The sequence below is a fragment of the Rhagoletis pomonella genome, unplaced genomic scaffold (assembly GCF_013731165.1).
Source record: "Rhagoletis pomonella isolate Grant_MI unplaced genomic scaffold, Rhpom_1.0 Rhpom_scaffold_00002, whole genome shotgun sequence".
NCBI lineage: Eukaryota > Metazoa > Arthropoda > Insecta > Diptera > Tephritidae > Rhagoletis > Rhagoletis pomonella.
The window spans coordinates 75,372,489-75,397,126 of NW_023458556.1; the positions used below are offsets into that span (position 1 = coordinate 75,372,489).

Consider the following 24,638-nt stretch of genomic DNA (forward strand, 5'->3'; position numbering starts at 1 on the left):
GTTTTTGTTATGTTTTTTCTAATAAGTAATCATTATTTAATAAATATTTCGGTTTTTTTCATCAAATTATACCATCGTCGTTGAAATAGATACTTTACTATTGTCGTATGTTCTGTGGACAAAACAAAGTGGTGAGTAAACGCTACTTACGACAAATGTATACGGAATGAAAAGTAAATTTTCTCATTAACGTTAAGAGATATTAAATGTAAAAATATGGGAAATCAAAACTAATAACACCAACTACGTCTCCTTCAAAAGTTACAAAATCTACCGTACAGTTTCGGATTAATTCGACCTTAAACTTCAAAGTCAATTTTCTCAAAACCGTGTTTTGTAACATTCGCCACGTCTGTGGCTCCCAGCGAGGAACTGCTTGCAGAGCATTATGTTATGCTCCTTTACTGGGAGCATCTGGGCCTCGTCGTGAAGGTGGTGTTGCGGCGTCATCAGGAGGCATCCCGTCGCAGTTCGTAATGTCGTGTTTTGGCAGGTCTGCAGCTTCATCCACTGCGTCCTACTAGTCCCCGGCGACCATACGGGCGCTGCGTAGTTCAGAACCGGCCAGCCAATTGCCTTGTATGTTGCCAACAACGTTTCTTTATCTTTGCCCCAAGTGCTGCCGGCCAGCGACTTGGGGACTTTGTTGCGGCTCTGCACTTTGTTGACAATTGCGGTTGTATGCGCCGAGAAGGAGAGCAGACTGTCGAAGGTAACTCCGAGGATTTTCTGGTTATTCACCGTTGGTATTGTTACGTCATCGACGTGAATACATACACGGTCAATAGACTTGATGGGCCATTGAACAAATGAAGCACATTAAGGGCCAGTTTTTCAGTGCACGGCCGCGGCTTAAACTAAGTTTAAACGCCCGATCTTGCAGGTTTAAACTAAGATCAGCCAATCAAATGCCAGCCAGCTGTCAATTTAAACTCAGTTTTCTTAATCTGAGTTTAAACTGGCTCTGAAAAAGTGGCCCAAAGGGCCGTAAACTTATCTATTTTAAACTTATTGTTAATAGATAAGTTAAACAAACAGCCCTAACACTTTTACAGTATGTATGTATAAAAACGTAAGGAACATACAATACATATATGTATATACATATATCAGTCGTTCTTAGTTTAAAAAAAAACATCTCTTACATGAATGCAAAAAAAATTAGATTAAAGTAAGAATATACAACTTTTTCATGCCCAGTATGAATAAATTCTCCAAAGGTCTAAAAAAAGGGCTAGGGGCAATTTTAAATTTATGTGGCCAAAAAAAATATGTGGTAGCTAAATCTAGCCACCAAAGGGCTAAAACGGAAACACTGCTTAGCAGTGGTTGTGATGTTTTTTTTCCGCCAGCCAATCGCTGCAAGTTCAAAAAGCTCTCTTTGTTCGTTTGCGTACGGTCTAACCGGCTCCCGGCTTTCTTTCTCCATAGAATTCCATTGGAAAGCGTACACGTATCAAGAAGTTGTTAGTAAAAACTTTCTAACACTCAGTCGTTTTCTTTGTATTAAAAAGTTGTATTTCACCAACGTGGTCATTATGTACTTGGTAACTGAGTTTGAAGAGCGAATTACCTATCTATGTATGAGCGTGTGTGAGAGCGTTCATGGAGTATTGGGGATTAGGCGTAGGGTTGCCACTTTCACAAAAAAAATGCTTACTATCCACTTGAAAAAATCTACCTAATCTGGAGAAAATTACCAATAATTTGTATAGTTATTTCAATAAAAAAAACTAGTTTTATTTAATTTTTTAGTTATTTCAATAAAAACTTTAAATTTTAACCACGCCATATAAATCAAACTTTTAAACTTTAGACAACATTTAGAAAAATTCATAAAAATTTCGAACTTTCTACTCTGAATTTTTAGAAAACATTTTAGTATGCAGTTTTCTACCCCGTGAAATTATAGTATAACGTAACAATGTGCAGCCATAAAAAAATGTTGGCGGTCTTTTACGGCTTTTTGAGCAATTTATTAACACTGGCGTTAATTTAAAAATTGGGATGGATTTTAATTATCAATGGAGCAAGATATGTTTGCATTTTATAGATAAGCATATGTATGTATGTGCATAAAAAGTGTACGTTAAAGCGTTCGAAAGGTAATGCTAATGGGTAAAATACTTTTTTGGAAGAGTTTTATTTTTACACGCACACGTATCTGCGCTTAAAATTTGTATGGAGCTGTAAGCGACAAACTTTACCGCCCAGTTTATTGACCGAGTTTTAAAACCGTAGAAAACTCTATTTATTTAAATCTCGAATTATAGTACGACTCCGTTTAAAACCCGGCTAAATTTTTTCGATTTGTCCACAAAAATAATCAGACTTGCAGTGCGTCGTAATTGTGTTTTACGGCTAAGTTTTAAGCTGCTGACAATGAGCTGAATACCAGTTTACGATGTTTTTTTTTTTAATTATAAATTTTCTATTCGTAAACAGGAAAGTTTCAATTGTGCCCTTTCCTAGTAAATTTTTTTGCGCAGGATTTGCCGTCTGAGCTTGTGCTAAGGCACTGAAAGGTGCTCCTAGACGAAACTAAAAATCTGCTAAACAACGAGCATAAAAGAAAGCATGGTGATTTATTGAAAGGAGTTTAATTCGTCACCGATTTCCAAGGTAAACGTTTTCATTTCCCATTCCGAAAGGGTTTTCTTTTCTAGTTTTCTGTGCTTTTATAAACATTCCGTTCAGCCAAGAATCTCCTAAGCCAAATTTAAAAATATCAAAGCTGGTCTCCGCAAAGGCTGCGCCGCGAATAAACTGACCGGCGGGGGCAAGCCTCCACCCGATATTGACCAACAGCTAAGCTGCACTAAGCAAGAGTTACGTGCTGCGATTGAGCTAACAGTCGTAGGTATCGCACCAAATTTCGGTAATGACGACGAAGGCCAGCATCGCATCGTAAACGGCGACCCAAAAATATTAATAGTTGTCGATAAAATCAAAATTACTTGTTCTTAAATGGAAATTGTCGATGCTAGTTTTTTTACACGTTAAACGTAGATGTATATGCGTGTAAAAAACACGCCTATTTAATATAAAGATAATAATAATAATAATAATAGATTGGCGCTCGATGTTGTTACACAAAGGGGAGGGACCTACAGTTCTACGCCGAGAAATACACTCGGAAGGTTGCCATTGTCTGCTGAGGGGCGACCAGTATTAGCAAAAACCTTTTTGGTTTTTATTTTTTGATGTTGGGTTGAACCACGCTTGAACCCAGGCCCTTTGGAGTGGTAGCGCGCACTGTTAACCACAACAAATAAACCGAGAACTGAAGGTCTCATCTCAATTGTTTTTCACACAATATATTTTAACAAAAATCTACCAAAATGAAAAAAATTAACTTTCTACCAAACCAAATTTTTTCTACCAATTTTGGTAATAATTTTCAAAGTGGTAACACTGAGGCTTACATTCCCATACACAGACATCTATTGTATTATTTATGTACACACGTATCACAGTGCGGGTTTGATTATCAATGTCAGTCTAAATTTATTAGTGAAAAGTTGTAGACGTGTTCTTTATTTGTTTTAAAATTTCTGGTAGGTGTTTACATACTATATAAAAAACCAATGCGAAATATATACTAACAGTTATACACATGTTAATTGAGCTTAGATACTGATGCTCCTACTAGCATACTTGTACTTACTATAAAACATTCATGGGCAGGTACATAGTATAGGCGTGTACACATTACTATGTGCATACAAGTTTTATTACATACTAGAAGGGGTGTGACGTAAGCAATTTCTAGGCTTGTCTTATAAGTACGTTCTTGGACGTGCTACAAATGTTAATATGTAAAAACAACCTACATTATTTTTGTACCTACCATTCAAATTATTATTATTTTTTGCAGTTAATTTTATAAACGTAGTATAAAGGAGAATTCATTCGCAATGAAGATTTGCTTATTGCTACTGGCCGTGGTGGCCTTTGTTAGTCTTTCACATGGTGAAGAGAAGAAGGAGAAAGATAAGGATATTGGCACAGTTATTGGTATCGATTTGGGTACAACATACTCTTGGTAAGTTGGACTCTACTTTCATATAATATATTTAACAATATATTTATATGTGTATGCAATACATTTAAAAAAATTTATTCGTTTCCTTTCAGTGTTGGTGTCTATAAAAATGGCCGAGTAGAAATCATTGCCAACGATCAGGGTAACCGTATCACACCATCTTATGTTGCATTTACTGCTGATGGCGAGCGTTTGATTGGTGATGCTGCGAAAAATCAATTGACAACTAATCCCGAGAACACAGTGTTCGACGCGAAACGTCTCATTGGCCGCGAATGGTCGGATACTAATGTGCAACACGACATAAAATTCTTCCCGTTCAAGGTTGTTGAAAAGAATTCGAAACCACACATCAGCGTAGCCACTTCTCAGGGTAACAAAGTGTTTGCGCCTGAGGAGATTTCTGCTATGGTTTTGGGTAAAATGAAAGAGACTGCTGAGGCTTACCTTGGAAAGAAGGTCACTCATGCAGTGGTTACTGTGCCAGCCTATTTCAATGATGCTCAACGTCAGGCTACCAAAGATGCAGGTGTCATTGCCGGTTTAAATGTGATGCGTATTATCAACGAACCTACAGCGGCCGCTATTGCTTACGGCTTGGATAAGAAAGAGGGTGAGAAAAACGTGTTGGTCTTTGACTTGGGTGGTGGTACTTTTGATGTATCGCTGCTGACAATAGACAATGGCGTATTCGAGGTGGTTGCCACTAATGGTGACACTCATTTGGGCGGTGAAGATTTTGATCAACGTGTCATGGATCACTTTATCAAATTATACAAGAAGAAGAAGGGTAAGGACATTCGCAAAGATAACCGTGCTGTGCAGAAATTGCGTCGCGAAGTTGAGAAAGCAAAGCGTGCGCTGTCTGGTTCTCACCAAGTTCGTATTGAAATTGAATCGTTCTTTGAAGGAGAAGATTTCTCTGAAACATTAACCCGAGCCAAGTTTGAGGAATTAAATATGGACTTATTCCGTTCAACACTGAAGCCAGTAACAAAGGTTCTAGAGGACGCTGACATGAATAAAAAGGACGTTCATGAAATTGTTTTAGTCGGTGGTTCTACACGAATTCCTAAAGTGCAACAACTGGTTAAAGACTTTTTCGGAGGCAAGGAACCATCCCGTGGCATCAACCCCGATGAAGCTGTTGCTTATGGTGCTGCCGTCCAAGCTGGTGTGCTTTCTGGAGAACAAGACACTGATGCTATTGTGTTACTTGATGTCAATCCATTGACTATGGGTATCGAAACAGTCGGAGGGGTAATGACAAAGCTTATTCCTCGTAACACTGTCATCCCAACAAAGAAATCGCAAATCTTCTCGACTGCGTCGGACAACCAGCACACTGTTACCATCCAAGTCTATGAAGGTGAACGCCCAATGACCAAGGATAACCATTTGCTTGGTAAATTCGATTTGACTGGGATCCCACCAGCACCTCGAGGCATTCCACAAATTGAAGTATCTTTCGAAATCGACGCCAACGGTATTCTACAGGTTAGCGCCGAAGACAAGGGTACTGGCAATAAGGAAAAGATTGTCATCACTAATGATCAGAATCGACTAACTCCTGAAGATATTGATCGCATGATTCGCGATGCCGAAAAGTTTGCTGACGAGGACAAGAAACTGAAAGAGAGGGTCGAGACTCGCAACGAGCTGGAATCGTACGCATACAGTTTGAAGAACCAAATTGGCGACAAAGATAAACTGGGTGGAAAATTGAGCGATGACGAAAAGACTAAAGTGGAAAGTGCCATCGATGATACCATTAAGTGGATGGAACAAAACGCCGACGCCGATCCGGAGGAATATAAGAAGCAAAAGAAGGATTTGGAATCGATTGTGCAACCCGTTATTGCCAAACTGTATCAAGGAGCTGGCGGAGCACCACCAACCGAAGAAGGTGATGATGATGTCAAGGACGAGCTGTAAAAGAAGGGCGGGATAATTTATTAGTTCATAATATGATTACTTTTAATTTCATTTAGTTTTTAAACTGATCTAGAAAAATTCAGACTGATACACTCTTAAACAAAATAAGTTTAATAAATTTTGAAGAGATAATATGAAGAAAGACAGAAGCCAATCCAGTCTAGAAATAATATACATACTTTCCTTTTAGATGACAGATTTAGAGTTCAATCAGTTTATATCTTTTGGTTATCTTTTATACGTATTCCAAGCAGGGAAAATTCTTAACTTTTACCAACTTATTAATTTTGAAATTACTTAATTTATTTTGTTAAATTCTGTAAATTTTTCGGATGTGTTCCACATTCCAAGTAAGTCTCTCCAAAATGTAATTCAATGCTTTTTCAAACTCGCTATGTAAAACAAATCACTTAAAATAATTTTTGCAATTGTACATTACTCATTCACGCTCATGATTTGTATCTCATGGATAAGTGATTTAATTTTTTACAAAACATTAAATATATTATGAAGAGGATCGAAATCTTCGATTTTACGAAGAGTTTTATGACTTAAAATAATTAAAAATAAAATAATAAATAGAAGAAATTTCAGATTTTCTATATATACACTAAAGTTTATCGGGTTGGCTTACGGTATAAATGGCGAAGCTGTTTCTTATATAGGGCAATCACAGAATCCATCGTAGTCCGATTTTGAAATCTACGAAGATGCTATAATTGAATTCGTATAGCTACGAATTTAGTGTATACTTTGAATATACATCTTCGTAGCAATTCAGAACTCGAATCGTAACATCAGTTCACGGATCGAAAACGATACGAAAGAAAATTACGTGATACGTCAGGGAGTATAAGCTGAATGGGACAAAGAGTACGTTTACGTATGTCATAATCCGAAAAATGTGTTTTTACGTGACGAGTAGTACGATATCGTGTTGTGACGATTCGAGCCCGGTTTCAGATGGCATTTTCAAAATTCACTGTATTCACATTAAGTGTTTCCTAAAATTATTTTTGCAGGGTGTAATTTATTGGGGTATCATCAACTCTTACTTTAGGGGATGAAATAAGGGGTAAGTTGCGAAAAACCAGGGCTCGGATAGTAAAATCCGTTCACGGATCGAAAATACGAAAGAAAATTACGTGATACGTCAGGCAGTATAAGCTGAATGGGACAAAGAGTACGTTCACGTATGTCATTATCCGAAAAATGTGATTTTACGTGCCGCGTAGTACGATATCGTATGTGACGATTCGAGCCAAGGGCTCGATTTAATTTTGAAAACTTGGTGTATCGGTAGTTTTAAAAGAGGTGCTTCAGTTGGTAAAGGAAAAAATTTGCAATCGGTGTTCGCTTTTGTTTCGCCAAAAGGGCGTACTCCACGGGAACTAAAATTACAAGTTATTGTTTTGTTATTTTCACCATGTTCTGTAAAAGCAAATTGCATAATCGACCCATAAATTTACTACAATTAAAAAAAAATGTATCGGTATCATGATTTGCGTTTCAGATACAGCAAAAAGAAAAGCGAAATGCGCTATCTCTATTCCTTCTCGTTATATTGGATTTTAAACAAAAAAAAAGTGATTTAGTCCATAGTGCGCTTGCCCCAAAACCCCACCCAGCCTCCCCTTAGCTGAGCTTGACGACAACGTTGATGGACAAGCCCATCCGAGCGGGGTTTAGTAGCCGCTACAACAACGAGAGCAACATTATAGGGGAAACCTATTGAGCAGATAGACTATTCGACATTTTGTACCATGGAAGACGACCCTGGAAGAGATATACACGATGGACGCAGTGGACGAAGCTACAGACTTGTCAGAACGCCTCACTCCGGACAGCGACAGGGTCCCTTCTGATGTCGCCTGAGCACCACCTACACAGCGAGGACCAAATGCTCCCCGTAAGGGAGCACAACAAAATGCTCTGTAAGCTGTCAAGACAGACCCGCGTTACGCTGGCCCAGTTAGGGTCTGGATACTGTAGCCACCTCAACAGCTACCTGTCCAGACTCGACCCCAATATCCGGCATGTGGAGACTCGCCGCACGACACCAACCACCTCTTCACATGCCAGCTCAATCCCACTCAACTAACACCCCCCTCCATTTGGTCCGACCCTATTGAAACAGCCCGTTTCCTGGGCCTACCGTTAGTTGAGCTTGACAACAATGATTGAAGGATGAGCCGAAAGAGGCGGGGATTAGTAGTGCCGCTACAAAAACAACGCTGAATGGAACGGCTTAGCGAAAGTCGACAGCAGCTTCGCCGGCCTTCCTTCACCTACAGATATACATGCTGACTCGCTTCATCCTATTCGGAGGTATCGCTGGTCGATCCCGGGGATCTTCGCCTAAAGGACCTTAATTTGGAGGCAACGCGAGTTATATATGTATGTTTATGTGTACTTGTTATTGTTGCACTTGTTTCTTTAATACTTCTACTTGTGAATATTTATTGCTTAAACAAATACGTTTGCCGGATATAAAAATATTTTATGAGAATGAAAATTGTAATAGTTTTAGTTTGAATAATTTTGTGAATTGTCCCACTAGAACTTGAAGGGAGATCTCCCTATGTGAGGAATAAAAGAGTACTCCCCTTAACCTGATTTCTGAGCAATAAGAGAGATTTGTCGATTTTGTACTCCTTTATTACTCGTTTAGGAGTCAAATAAGAGATCTCCTAAGCGAGCGACGAAATAATGCTCCCTGAAGCATGATTTGGGAGAAATAAGCGAGATTTGTCGGTTTTGTACTCGGTTATTACTCGCTTAGGAGCTTAATGAGAGATCTCCTAAGCGAGCAATTAAAGAATGCTCCCTGAGGCATGATTTGGGAGCAATAAGCGAGATTTGTCGGTTTTGTACTCCGTTATTACTCGCTTAGGAGCAAAAAGTGATGTCTCCTAAGCGAGAAATCCAAGAGTATTCTTTTTGATTGATAGGAGAGCAATACGCACCTCACTCAAAAGAAATTTGTGTTTTCGAAAAAATTTATCATACAAAAAAAACAACAGAAAATATTTCTTATAGAAGCATAAGGAGGACACAATAATTTAATTTGGATTGCACACAGATTTTAATAAAAGTCCGTTGGTATGTACTTCAACTTTTGTTTAAATATATTAAGTATGTATTGTATTACTTATAAATGCACCGTTAAATACTTTCCAGATTGCGCAAATTAGTGTCAGCATTTAAGTGTGACCCCGGGGTTTAAACTTCGCATGGGTGACAAAGATGTCAGATAAGCAAAGTCACCTTCACAATTTCCCCGCTTGGTGGATTCCTCAACAGGCAAGCATCCTTGACACCCAGGAAATCATATAGGAGTACATACTTATATGTTCATATAGGTGCATATAATTCAAATCTTATCTTACCGTTTTATTATTATGTTTTAATTTCATATGATTTCTCTGCAATATAATTCTAAAATTAAGCAATTATGTAAGACGTATCATTTATGTTTTATTTTTAAGATCTTGTAACATTGCACAAATGCACGTGATTAAAAAGTTATATACAAAAATTTAATAAATAGCAAAATCTATTTGGCTAATGTAAAATGTTCGTTATCATTGCTCTCTTATTACTCCTACAGGAGGCTTTCGGGATGTCTCTAATGAGAGCACTCCTTTATTGCTCGTTCGGGAGGAATATGGGATGTTTTCTATGTGCACTCCCTTGTTGTCTTTTTGGGAGGTAACTATAGGAGTACTCCCGTATTGCTCTATGAGGAGGTTTGTGGGATGATAATTCTGTGTGTGCTCCCCGATTGCTCGTTTAGGAGGTAAAAGGGATTACTCCCCCTCCTAGGACATCCAATGGTAAAGGGAGTATACAAAATTACATGCTTATACACAGAAGCATAGGGAGCAATGGGGAGTATTCGTATACTCCCAAGGGAGTACTCACCGAGCAATCGTACGATGCTCCCAAGTTCTACTGGGGTAAAACAACTTCATATATACATACATTTTATTAATAATAAAATAAAGAAAAATAGCAAATTATCCTTAAATCAATATTTACTTTTCTGGCGACGAGGATGGGATCCCGGTATGAAATCAGGATTTAATAAAAGAAGACCAAACTAAATAAAAGGACTTACATGGAAATAAATATTATTTAAAAATATATAGGCAAGGATAACATAAAAAAAGTAAACGGATTAAAAATATGCGATGTAATTAATAATTAATAATTGAATACATAAATCTATATGTATGTATTACATGTGCATAAATCCTATGTACTTTCATATAATAATTTAAGGACTGCGAAAAATACAAATATTTTTGAAGGATTAAAATATATACGTTTGCGTATATACATATACATATATATTGTATATGCAAGGAAAATATTAATACTCTAAAGATATAAGCAATTTAATTTAAAAAATTGAAAATATAAACGTTTGTTAAATATTCACATATACTTAAATATAAAAAACGACTAGAGATAAAAATTAGCTAATAAAATGGCATTGACATTATCAGAATGCTTGCGAGAAGCGAGAAGCCTTCAGGCCCGTTTACATACAACTTTGGCGTTGCGTTGGCGTTGGCGTTGGTTTGACAGAACGCACGTTAAAAGAATGCTTGCTACAATGAACGCTTGGCGGCGAATCCTTGGGCCACTAAATTAACATATTAACGACAGATAAATTAATATTTCATATCAATAATTGCATTAAAAACGATATTTCTTGCCCGCACTTGATTAAAAAGGAAAAATATTTCACATAATTTTATTTATTCGCAACAGCTGACGAGCGACGCACGCGAAAAGTTGAGAGTTGGCCATCTTTTTGCTTTGTGTTGGCGTGAGCGTTGTCGAATTTTGGCTATGTGGACGGCTGCATTTGAATTCATGTATTCATAGTCAGCTGTTGAAGCGACGCCAACGCCAACGCAACGCCAAAGTTCTATGTAAACGGGCCTTTCCTGTTTTTAATGGGGAAAGCGAATACAGCCTAAATAATTTTTTAAGGGATGTTTCAACAGTTCTGTCGCTAACGCCTGTGGAACATATTGTTACGATTATCCTCGAAACCTTGAGGGATTACCCAAATATACTCGGCCTCGTATCGCTGGATTGTTAAATAAATGCTAACGATGACCGAATTGTAGTACAATTAACTTTATTGTACAACAAACAATTTACAATACTTGCTAATACAGTAAAAACACTTTACAATACTTGTTAAAGCAATAACAACGCTTTACTACTTGTTAACACAATTAAACTTATAGCTTGCTTATTCGCAACTCAATTCTCCGCTCACTTTACTTGTAGCTTGCTGACTTGTAACTAACTCACCTCGCGGTGGCGGCGCCCTTATATACCTGCGCTGGCACTTATGGCAACTCTAGAATATTCTGAAGTTTATCGCTCATTCTCTTTCTCTCGCTGTTCGCAGTGTTCATACAACTTGACGTTTCTCTTTGTGGAACATTCTACGTCATTCTTCGAACATTCTGCCTATTTCTCGTTGTTCGCTTTGTGTTGCCGCAGTATTCGCCACACTGCCCTCCACCTAAGTCTGGTCGTCCCGATCAGACACACTTGCGGTTCCAAGCGCTGCAAGCCTTTCCAAGTGCCCCACCTTCATCTTGTTTCTTGGTCTCCCAACGGTCTGGATCCGATACACTACGTCATTTAGCCGTTTTACGACCTTATACGGACCTTCCCAGTTGCATTGTAGTTTTGGGGACAAACCTTTCTTTCGTTGTGGATTATACAGCAACACCAAATCTCCTTCCTGGAAACCCTCGGAATTCATCGCCTTATCATACCTGGCTTTCATCTTGTCACTCATAATTTGTGTGCGCTGTCTCACAAGAGCATGTATCTCTCTCAGCTCCTCTTCCAGGATGTTTGACGTCTCTTTTCCAATCCTTCTAGCATCACCAGTCACCCCAAACTTCAGATCACTAGGCAAACGGAGCTCACTGCCGAATATTACCCTTGCAGGAGTTTTACCCGTTGTTTCATGTACTGCTGACCGGTATCCCATCAGGAACAAGGGTATGCGGACATCCCAATCTTTTTGATTCTTGTCCACGACCTTCCGCAAATGCTCTTCCAGGGTTCGGTTGAACCGTTCCACCATGCCGTCTGATTGGGGATGAAAAGCCGTCGTTCGAGTTTTCCGGATACCCAGTATCTGGCACATCTCTTGGAACACTGCCGACTCAAAATTTCTTCCCTGGTCAGAGTGCAGCTCTATAGGTACACCGTATCTCGCAACCCAATTGTAGGTGAATACCTCCGCTACTGTTTTAGCTTCCTGGTTTGGAATCGGGTATACCTCCGGCCATTTGCTAAATTAGTCCATAACCACAAGGACGTATTTGTTTCCCTGTGCGCTCATAGGAAATGGACCGGCTACATCCATGCCAATCCGCTCGAAAGGTGCACCTGAGTTATATTGCTTCATCTGGCCATGACTTCTGGATTTCGGCCCCTTAGCTGCAATACACCCCGCGCAGTTAGCAATCCACTCTGAGACCGATTGCCGACAACCTACCCAATAGAACCTCTGCTTAACCTTCTCCAGGGTCTTCGTGATTCCCAGGTGCCCTCCACTAGGACCATTGTGGAATTCCTTGAGTACATCCGGAATTCTTACCCTTGGAACTACTATCAGGTTGCGGGAGCACTGGCCATCTTCGCTTTCCCATACCCTATGCAAACAGCCAGATATTAATTTTAAGCTGTTCCATTGTGCCCAGTACGCCTTTGCGATGGGGCTTTCCGCTGCCATTTGCTCCTTAGTTGGCCTCCTGTCCACCTCCAGTCCATGCATCAAAAGCTCTAGATCTGGATCTTCCTGCTGACACTTTCGTAGCTGTTCTTCCTTCCACTCTTCCGCTGGTGTTATTGTTGTTAGACGGACGTCTATAATGTCCTCTTTTCCCTCAGCTTTTGAGCAGTGTTTACATTCCAGGCTACATGGTCGGCGGGACATGGCATCAGCATTACCGTGGACACTTCCCTTGCGGTGCTCAATAGCGAAGTCATAACTTTGCAGTCTCTCAATCCACCGAGCTAGCTGTCCTTCTGGATTCTTAAACTGTAGTAGCCACTTCAGCGCTGCATGGTCCGTTCGAACTCGGAAACGTTGCCCATAGAGGTACTTGTGGAAATGTTTGACGCAGTCCACCAACGCTAGTAGTTCTCTCCGAGTTACGCAGTAGTTCCTCTCTGGTTTTCCAATCGACCGGCTATAGTAGGCAACTACCTTTTCCTGCCCATCAATTACCTGCGACAATACGCCTCCTATGGCATAACCACTAGCATCCATATCCAAAATAAACGTTGCACCTGGAACGGGATACGCTAGCATAGGTGCAGTACATAGTCGTTCCTTCAGAGTCTGGAAAGCCTCCTCCTGCTCCTTGTTCCACTCGAAGGCTCTATTTTTCCTAGTGAGCTCGTGGAGGCTATTAGCAACGCTGGCGAAATTTGGAGCAAATCGGCGGTAGTAGGTGCATAGCCCAAGAAAACTTCGTAGTTCGTGCAGGTTCCTGGGTCTTGGCCAATCCTTTACTGCTTCTATCTTTTCCTTCGCAGTACAGATGCCCTCCGTTGTCACCTTGTGCCCTAAGTAGTTCACCTCCTTCCTGAACAGTGAGCACTTTTTAGGACTTAGCTTCAGACCAGCGCCAGCTATCCTCTGGAAAACTTCTTCCAAATTGTTCAGGTGTTCCTCAAAGCTTTTACCCAATACGATAATGTCGTCTAGATACACCAAACATGTTTTCCAATGCAGTCCTTTGAGCACATGGTCCATAAGGCGTTCAAAAGTGGCAGGAGAGTTGCATAATCCAAAGGGCATCACCGTGAATTGCCACAGACCGCCTCCAACGCTGAAAGCTGTCTTCTCCTTATCCTCGTCACTTACCTCCACTTGCCAATAGCCGCTCTTAAGGTCGAGTGTTGAGAACCACTTTGTTCCAGTCAACGAGTCCAGAGTGTCATCGATCCTGGGAAGAGGATAGCTGTCCTTTTTCGTCACATCGTTTAGTTTCCGGTAGTCTACGCAGAACCGCATTTGACCATCCTTCTTCTTCACAAGTACTACCGGCGAACTCCATGGACTCGCTGATGGTTCAATCACACCACTCTCGCTCATTTCTTTTATTATTTGGCTAACAGTTTCACGTTTGGCAAGTGGAACACTCCGAGGAGCTTGACGGATTGGCCTTGCATCGCCAGTATCAATGCGATGTTTCACAACGTTAGTCCTGCCTGGTTTGTCGGCATCCTTGTCGAATATGTTGCAGTATCTTCGGAGAAGTTCCTTAGCCTTGTGCTGGTATTTTTCTTCCAACCCTTCCGTCCATGCATTAATGTCTTCCGCAATGTCATTCTCGCCAATGGAATCGCTTTCAGGTAACTTTTCGCAGTTGAAGATTGCCTCTACCTCTCGACATTGCCCCAGTACAGTTCCTCTTCGGAGTTTGACTGGTGATTTGAACTCATTGAGCACTCGAACTGGGATGCGTCCATCCTTTTGCGTCTTAGCCAAGGTTTTACCAATAAGTACGTCCGGTGTAGAATTATGTGTTGCTTCAACAACCCACAATTTGTTTGTCCCACAATCTCCATCAACCTTTGCCCACACAACTGCTTCTGACTTCGGTGGAATCTGCTCGCTTTCCTCTAAGATCACTCGCTTGCTGCTGTACGGACCATCATACCCAAACCGAAGGGCCACTTCCATGTTGTTATACGTCATAATCCTGTTCTTCATGTTGATCTTCATACCTTGATCAAGCATGAAGTCTAATCCAATGATGACTTCATCCATAATCGCCGGGACTATGAACTTGTGTAACACCGTCACATTCCCTATTGCGACTTTGCATGTTACCTCCCCTACAACTTGGGTGTCCTCAGCAGTTGCTGTCCTCAACCTTGCTCCAGGTAATGGCCTTACCTCTTTAGTGACCAAATCAGATCGAATGATGGAATGTGATGCGCCCGTATCCACAGTTAGTACTCGCTCATGTCCGTCCACATATCCACCAACAGTACGTTGCTCGCTTTTCTGCCAATTCGCGAGACGGAGATTATGGGGCATTCAATTGCTGGAGCCAGCGCTCGCCCCTTGCTGCAGGCTCGTTTTAGTTTAACGACAGATTGGAGTTGGTTTCGTCTCCTTCAGCCCTGCGTTTGCGTCCTGCTGAATTGTTGTGACCATTGGAACTTGCGCTGCAATCGCGGGCGAAGTGGCTTGACTTTCCACATTTAAAACATTTGCCAGAACCATGCTTTTTCTCGCCCAGCAGTTGGATAATCTTCTTCAGCATTTCATTTGTCTCGTCCGGTGTTTCCACTTCCACGCGATGTGCTTTGTAGGCTGGTCTACTTAGGAGCGCCGCCGTTTCACGCGTCTGAGCATACGAGACAGTTTCAGCAAATGTTGGCTTGGGATTCGCGTACGTCTCTCGCTTGGTGTACACGTCCCGCATTCCGTTGATGAACCTCTGGATTTTTACTCTTTCGAGGTGCTCACCAGATGCATCTCCAATTGCCAAATGAGCCAACGTTTCGATCTCGGAAGCGAATTCCTGTAAAGTCCCGTTGGATTTCTGGCAGGGAGAATCGCTCCATCTGGTAAATCTGTCTCCTGTGCTCGCTACCATAACGTCTTTCCACTGCACCCATTAACGCATCATAACTGTTCCTTTCACAATCAGGAATAGTCTGCAAGATTTCCGCTGCAGGTCCTTTTAATGCAACGAACAGTGCAGCGGATTTATCCTCCATGCTCCAGTGATTTGCTGTAGCTGTCTTCTCAAACTGGAGCTTAAAGACTTGGAAAGGAATCGTGCCGTCAAAGGATGGAGTCTTTACCTTGGGCGCGCTGGTCGAAGAAGGAGGTCGATTCAACTGCATATCTCGGAGGCGACCTTCCAACTCTTCTACCTTAGCCTCGACTTTATCCTGTCTATCCTTGATTTGTTCGTTATCTCTAGCCAAATTCTCCTGCAGTTGTGTAATCTTTGCATCCTGGACTTCCAGCAACTGTGATACGTGTGTCTTCTGTGCCTGTAGCTGCGACGAAATATCTAACAACTGTGTTTGCATCTGTGAGGAAACGTCTGACGACAACTGCGACCTCTGTTCCTGCGTCATCTGTGACATGGCAGCCAATAACGTGTTCATGTCCATACCTGTTGATGAACAAGGAGCATTTTGCTGTTCTTCAAGCTTCCCGGATGTCTGCTGCACATCCTTCGACGAACAAGCAGCCTCATCCTTCTGTTCGTCCTTTGCGGATGCATCGTCGTATTTACCCTGGAAGTCGTATTTGTCCACGTCGATGCCTTCAGCTTCCATAGCCTCCCGCAAACGGGATAATAATTCCACTTTTCTTCCGGAGGTGGCCAAATTACGCTTTTCCAACTCCTGTTTCAGCTCCTAAATTTTTAAGTCCTGAATTTTCGCCATTTTCAGTAGTTTATCCTTCGGGATTTATTTAACAATCCCACTTCTGACACCAATTGTTACGATTATCCTCGAAACCCTGAGGGATTACCCAAATATACTCGGGCTCGTATCGCTGGATTGTTAAATAAATGCTAACGATGACCGAATTGTAGTACAATTAACTTTATTGTACAACAAACAATTTACAATACTTGCTAATACAGTAAAAATACTTTACAATACTTGTTAAAGCAATAACAACGCTTTACTACTTGTTAACACAATTAAACTTATAGCTTGCTTATTCGCAACTCAATTCTCCGCTCACTTTACTTGTAGCTTGCTGACTTGTAACTAACTCACCTCGCGGTGGCGGCGCCCTTATATACCTGCGTTGGCACTTATGGCAACTCTAGAACATTCTGAAGTTTATCGCTCATTCTCTTTCTCTCGCTGTTCGCAGTGTTCATCCAACTTGACGTTTCTCTTTGTGGAACATTCTACGTCATTCTTCGAACATTCTGCCTATTTCTCGTTGTTCGCTTTGTGTTGCCGCAGTATTCGCCACAATATTAAAACGATTCAGTGTGTGCTTCACCGACTTCAAGGAAGAGCCTTAAGCAGAATATACACAATGAGACTTGTATCCATACTTGGTCGCATGTCAGTTCGGTATACACCTATGCGACACGTTGCACAGTGGTTCGGATCGCAAATCTAGCTGGACGAAACTATTTAAACAAATACTCGTTGATGGATCTTTACACCACTTCTTACCTAGGGTATTTTTGAGTAACTGATTACGAATCTGAAGTCACTTATCAAAAATTCAAAATGGCGGATCCAATATGGCGGACGAAAATAAAAAAAATCTGTAGATTTCTATGAAACTGGGTATCTGGGGGTTTTCTGGGTCGCTGATTACATATCTAAAGTCATTTACCAAAAATTCAAAATGGCGGATCCAATATGGCGGACGAAAATTAAAAAAAAAATCGGTAGATTTCTATGTAATTGGGTAACTGGGGGTTTTCTGGGTTGCTGATTACGAATCTAAAGTCATTTACTTTATTTACTTCGGAACGAGCATTTTCATCAGATATTTCTTTCAATTTACTAATCACATAATCACGGACATCCTGTTGTCTTTTAGAAGTTTCAGCAACACTTCTCCAAATGTCAAACAACTCACTTCTTAAGATTTTACTTACCATGACTAAAATTTAAGATCACAGCAAGAAACACAAATATATTTCAGAAAAAAATGTATAATAGCGCATAAAGATTTGCATGCCTGTTGTATAATTTTGTAATTTCAGAAAGCGGAGAATTCGCGAGGTACTATTTTTTTTGAACTCTTACATAACCAAAGTTTTTATATTTTTCTGTTTTAACCAGTGTACGAAAATAAACTATATTGTACGTTACTATTTCGTTTCGTTTATTACTTTAACAGTTCGGTACAATACGAAACAAAACGGCTGAGTTCACTTTGGCGATAGTACACTACAGTAGTTTAGTAGTTACAGACGAAACAACAAACGAAATGAATCGTGCAGGGAAAATATTTTTATGTATGTACATATATGCAATAAACAAATACAAAACGAATGGCTGCAATGAATAAAAAAAATAAAAATGTTTTTAATTGAATTGGATATGAAAATTTACTGAAAAAATTATTTTTCACGTAATTGAAACGTTTGCATACATATAAAACGTACCCTATGGTACAATTGTCACAAACGAAAAGCAAACGTTTCTCGTTGGGGAAAATGACAGTGAATCTTACAATTTGTTTCTGACTATTTACAAAACTGTACAAAACCACAAATGATATGATGATCGATGAGCAAATGGGAATTGTTTTGTACAGTTTATTTTCGTACCCTGGTTTTAACACACAACCCCTACCCCCCCTACCCCCCTCTCCCCCGTGGATCCGCCACTGATCTTATATTTATATTCAGATACATTCCTGTTAATAATTACTTTTGAATTTTGAGATTTGACACCGTCACTAAAATGTAAATATCTAAGCCAATTGGTTAGACTTGGTTATCGAACTTAGCCTCTGCATTTGCGAAGGTGTAAAGAATAATATGCAAGTGATTTTATAACGGCCTTCGGCGGCCTTTACTATTCCTACTCTTTAATTTATTTTTTTAATTAATCAAAACGACGATTTTTCAGAATAGATTTGCTTATACCAATGTGGACATAAATAGCGATATGACCTCTGAATCTATAGCGGAATAAGTGTAATTTTTTGTTTATAAAGTCAATTTGCAATTATGCAAATATCTGTGAATGCAATTAGCAATCTTTTAAGTTAAATGTCAGCTTTCAAAATAGAGTTCTCAAATAGGCGGCGTTGACTTGCCTTTTTACCGACTTCCAAAAAAGGAGGAGGTTATCAGTTTTTTTTTATTATTTTTTTTTATGTATGTTACCGCATATCTTTGGACCACGTCAACCGATTTCGATAATTCTTTTTGCATCGGAAAGGTAGTGTCTCAGAGGTGGTCCCATACTAATCTGGTTAAGATCCGATCAGCGGATCATGAGATATATATATATATATATTTTTTTATATGAGAGTTGAAGTCGGTTTTTTTTTGCTAAAAATTACTTGTTTTGTTTGTTTTCATATGTTAATGCTTTAATAAATGCAATTTCTATTTGAATGTATTATCAGGAATGTATTCCAATTACCATTAAGTATTTTAAAAACAAACAAATTTTGACTTTCGTCCAGCTAGATCTGCTATCCGAACCACTGTGCGTTGTTCAAACTCCATTTCATCGAAATCATTGAAGTGAGCGAACATCACGGCATACGGATCTACTTTTTCCCAGCAAAGATTTAGAGCCGCAAATTAGTCATAGTGGACTTTTATTGTCCTCACATACGGCTCATTATGGAGTCATATTTAAAGGTTTTTTTTGGCGAATATACTACCACCATTTGTTCCAATAAACAATCTGAAAAAGTTTCGGATTGGCTTTCCTTATAACGTCGGGGTGAGTGGGCCGAAATTTATGTTTATCACTTGCAGACGTTGCCAAAGGATCTCACTTTTGTTTAAAAGTACTTTTATTTTTAATAATGTCGAAATATCTACAATTTCGGGTTATAAGTCTATTACTACGTTTATACGCACAGAATAATCGACTTAATTGAAAGCGCATTGACACCGTACACATTTCGCTCTAATGTTTATACTTACGGCTTTATATTGGCATCAAAGTAACCGTCTTCAAAAGCAAACAAAATTAGTTGTTTTCATTTGACATTTTATAAGTTAACATAGTGGAAAGTGATAAAAATCTAGTTTTATTCGGCATCATAAAATCGTGGAAAAGAAAAAGAACGATTATTATTAATCAGCTTTTAAATACTGATCCGATTATTTGGAATTTGAGCGGAACGATCTCCAATTCCCTTTGAGTGAGAGCGGTGTTTATACACTCTTTCTAACTGTCTGGAGAAATAAACTACCGATTTGAAATGGAGTGTGAGCCAAAACACTTCGCTCTTTCAAAGCGAATTGAAATTCAGTTTATACATTTGAAATTGAGGAAGATTTTACATTTAATGAACTCAAAATATTATTTGGAGGGAAGTATAGATATTTTATATACACCTGTCAATAATGAAAAAATTATATTCGATGTTTATGTTACTTTTTTACCGATTTATATAAAAACTTTAATTTTACAAAATAATATTACAAGTATTGACCAAGCACATAGTTATTATATAGAAAATAATTTTATTAATGATATTAATATTAATACAAATACATGTAAAAAGTCATCTCAATTACAAACTTATACACCAAATAATATAAATAAACAGACATTTCAAAAGAATAATTCATTTGGCAATGGAAAGAAGGTAGAACAACCATTCTTTGGTAATAGTTTAAACAAATTTGAGCAGTCTAAAATTCGGCAACCAAGTAGTAGTCACAATTTTCAGAATAATTATTCGAGACAGTATGGATCACAGTATTTTAACAATAATAATAATAATGGATACAATAATCAAAATCAGCAGTTAGAACCAATGGAAGTTGATCCTATGGAAGTTGTAGGAAATTTTCGTTTACAGCCTCGGAAACATTCAAATTACCAATAGTTGTTTTAAATATTAATAAAATTAGGGTAAGATGTTTAATTGACAGTGGCGCTGCAATAACTATAGGAGAGTATAACCCCCCGCCACTGATGAATGCTGTGTTAAGTGAATATGTGAATAAAATTTGTGTTCTCTATATGGATGATATTTTGGTTTTTTCTACTTCAATAGAAGAGCATATTGAAAATTTGACTAAAATTTTTAAGTGTCTTAAAGATAATAATTTAAAAATTCAATTTGATAAATGCAAATTTTTATCAAAAGAAACTGAGTTTTTAGGACATAAAATAACTCAAGAAGGTATTAAACCTAACCCAGAGAAGGTAGCTGCCATTAGTAAATTGGAAATACCTGCTTCAGTAAAAGATATTAAGTAATTTCTTGGATTAACTGGTTATTATAGAAAGTTTATTAAAAACTATTCATTAATTGCAACTCCAATAACAAATTATTTAAGGAAAGATGTAAAAATTTATATTTGTAATAAAGATTATATTGAGGCATTTAACAAATTGAAAAGAATTTTAACTTTACCACCGATCTTATCATTTCCAGATTTTTCTAAAAAATTTGTTCTTATTACTGATGCTAGTAATTCCGCTATTGGGGCAGTGCTTAATCAAGATAGTAAACCAATATGTTTTGCTAGCAGAACATTAAATGGTCATGAGCGTAATTACAGCACAATAGAAAAGGAATTGCTTGCCATCGTTTGGTCAATTAAATACTTTAGGCCTAATTTATATGGCAGGAAATTTCTTGTTCAAACGGATCATCAGCCATTAAAATGGTTATTTTCTTTAAAAGAGCCAAATTCGCGTATAATTAGATGGAAAATATTATTGAGTGAATATGAATTTGAAATAGAATATTTAAAAGGGAAAGTGAATAAAGTGGCTGATTTTTTGAGTCGAGTATCAAAAAAAAATTTTGTAGAGGAAATTGAAAATTTTGAATTAAATTCCCTTTTTGAAAATTCTATAGAAGAAGAGAATTCAGTTACAGACGATTTAAATAAACAGTTTTTAGAATCAGATTCTGTTGTAAATTAATATTTAGTACAGATACGAATTGTGAGAACAAAAACAAAAGATTTTGAAAATCTTTTTGGTAAATACAAACTAATTTATGTTTCTCAAAAAGACTTAAATAAAATTCATTATTTAAATGACTTGTTTAGGCGGTATTTGAGTAAAGGCACAGTTGGTATATATTCAGAGTTGGTTGTTTCTAAGTACAATATTATCAAAGAAAGATTAATTAGCTTATTTTCCAATAACCAAATTTTGAAGTTCACAAAATGTAATAAATTGGCGATTGATGTTAATAGCAAGGAAGACATTTTTGGTATCGTTGAACGAGTTCATATTGAAGGTAATCATAGAGGAATTTCTGAAAATTTTGAAGAAATAAAGTTGAAGTACTTTTATCCAAATTTGAAAAAATATATAAATAAATACATAAATAATTTCGTGTGTGCATTGAAAACAAATATGATCGAAAACCTTTAAAAAAAAATTTAATTACACAGTTACTCCTAATGCCCCAAATGAAATAGTCATATGGATATTTTTCAAGTTTGTAAAACATATTTCTTAACTACGATAGATAGATTTACAAAATTGGCTTCAGTCCATAAAATTTCTGATATGAACATGTGTACCATTAAAGTCAAATTAGAAGAAAGAATAGCATATTTAGGAACTCCAAAACTTTTAATAATTTTTAATCAACTTAATAATGCATTAATTAAAATGTTTTGTTGTGAAAAAAATTTAGATGCATTTTACTACACCAAATTCTCATACTGGTAATTCGGATGTTGAAAGGTTTCATTCAACATTGTTAGAACATATAAGGATTTTAAAGAATTTAGATAATACGCAGGATATTGAGGAAATTGTTATTAGAGCAGTAGGATATTACAATAATAGTATACATAGCATAATCAAAATGAAACCGATAGATTTTATCAATAGAACAGATATTGATTATAAAAAAATTGCCAACATAATGCGACAAAAAAAAAAGGAAATTATAAATAGAATTAATTTGAAAAGGGAAGATATACCGAATTGTAATGTTAAAGATCTTTATATTAGAAATCCTAAAACACAGAGGCAAAAAATTGTTAAACGTTTTCTAAAACATCACACTTCCAATCCAATGAAAATAGATTTTGCTTTAGTTAAAAGACCTTTAAAACATTTTACGGATTTATAATTGTTAAATAAAATGTAAAATGTTAACATGAAGAATTTTTTTGTTAATTTTTAAATAATTTTACTTATTAATTATGATATAACATGAGATAATTTGGATTTATTGTTAATTTCAAAAACTTGACTTATTAATTATTTAAATTCAATTCAAGGAATTTGAATTATAAGAAAGGGCGAGTTATATATGTATATTTATGTGTACTTGTTATTGTTACACTTGTTTCTTTAATACTTCTATTTGCGAATATTTATTGTGTAAACAAATACGTTTGCCGGATATAAAAATATTTTATGAGAATGAAAATTGTAATAGTTTTAGTTTGAATAATTTTGTGAATTGTAAAACAACTTCATATATACATTTTTTTAATAATAAAATAAAGAAAAATAGCAAATTATCCTTAAATCAATATTTACTTTTCTCGCGCCTCTGGTGTGAGTAAGCTTTGGTCAACCGTGAGGACCTTGTCTAACCCGACGAAACGCGACGACAGAGTTGAAATTTCATTCGGTGGTCGCGCCTCGTTGGACCCGCAGAAATGCGTGAGCTATTTTAGCCGGCAATTTAAATTGCATCCTTTGGTATCTGCCGATAACGTCCTTTCCCTGGCGAGGCGTCACTTGAGACCCTGCTACTCCCATACTTTATACACTAACTGGCCCCAGCATAGTTTCCGTAAAGTGCAAAGCACAACAACAGCACTTAACGTCATAAACACCCTAATAACTCGTGGCCTAAACCGCAACCGCCTCTGTGAGCGAAAAGTCCTAGTAGTGTTGAACTTGTCAATGTCGTTTGACATCGTTTGTTATTCCCCGTCCTAGCGGTGCACTGCTAAATGGGGTCCATCCACAATATGCATTGCATAATTCATACAAATAATTGATTAAAAACACCGCTGACCAATTTAAAATTGTAATGCATATTGTCTGCTTAAAGGACGCTAACCACAAAGCGGTCATGCTTATAGAAAAGTAATCTGCAGCCGGATTCCAACTTTCGCTACAGCTAAACATCCATCGCCAAAAAATGCTAAATGCATTTTGGCAATTTTTAGCGATTTTCGCGATTCTTTCTTAAAAAGGCATCTCTAAAAATCTCTATTTTTGGGCTGATTTTAGCGATGAACAGAATGAACCGGATAAAGTGAGTGAACTGTTTTGACAGCTCGTGTAGCTAAAATTGCGATTCCAGCGTATTTTGCATCGCTAAAAATCTAAATTTTTCGCTTAAACTAGTTAAAAATTGGCGACTAGAAATAAACAAAACAGCTTTTGTATGAAAATTGGAAAGCGACATACAGAGCCTACAAATTATGTATCGCGTGCAGGGAAGTCTACTCGCGGGAAATTTCCCGATTTGCAGGGAATTTCGGTCTAACAGCGGCTACACACGACGAGCATGTGCGCGCACATAAAACACCGACAAAATACAAAAAGAAATACAAAATAAAGAAGCAAAACAGCATAGCAAACTTCAAAATTACGAACGTCACACACTTTTTTCTCAATTGCTATTACAAATGGCTGCTTCTCAACCAGTCAGATCTGTTCTAATTGGTTCATAAAATTGAGCAATTGGCCTGGCACTCTAGCAAAAGACAACAGTCCTTGCTTGAGCAGATCTACTCTTTTACAAGCCTGCCAGGCCACTTTCTCACTTTGGTGAATACCACTAATGTGATAACAAGAATTCGCGTATTCATAGTCCAGCAACTAAGTCGAAACTAACAAAGTTGCAACTTAAATTTAAGTACCAACTTAAAATTTACCTCTATTCATAGTCGCATTTCAGACTTCTACTAAGTAGTTTCGACTTAGTTTACGATATAGCAAA

The 24,638-nt window shown here is 37.9% G+C and overlaps 1 protein-coding gene across 1 annotated transcript in view; it reads left to right on the forward strand.

The window, feature by feature from the left end:
* Positions 1–6,573, forward strand: part of LOC118734074 (endoplasmic reticulum chaperone BiP) — a 12,178-nt gene extending 5,605 nt beyond the window's left edge. The window contains exons 2-3 of the mRNA XM_036463769.1: positions 3,878–4,045; positions 4,138–6,573. Coding sequence (XP_036319662.1) covers positions 3,918–4,045; positions 4,138–5,980 — 1,971 coding nt within the window. The 5' untranslated portion in view covers positions 3,878–3,917 and the 3' untranslated portion in view covers positions 5,981–6,573. The remainder of the gene's footprint in view (positions 1–3,877; positions 4,046–4,137) is intronic.
* The last annotated feature ends 18,065 nt before the right edge of the window (positions 6,574–24,638 follow it).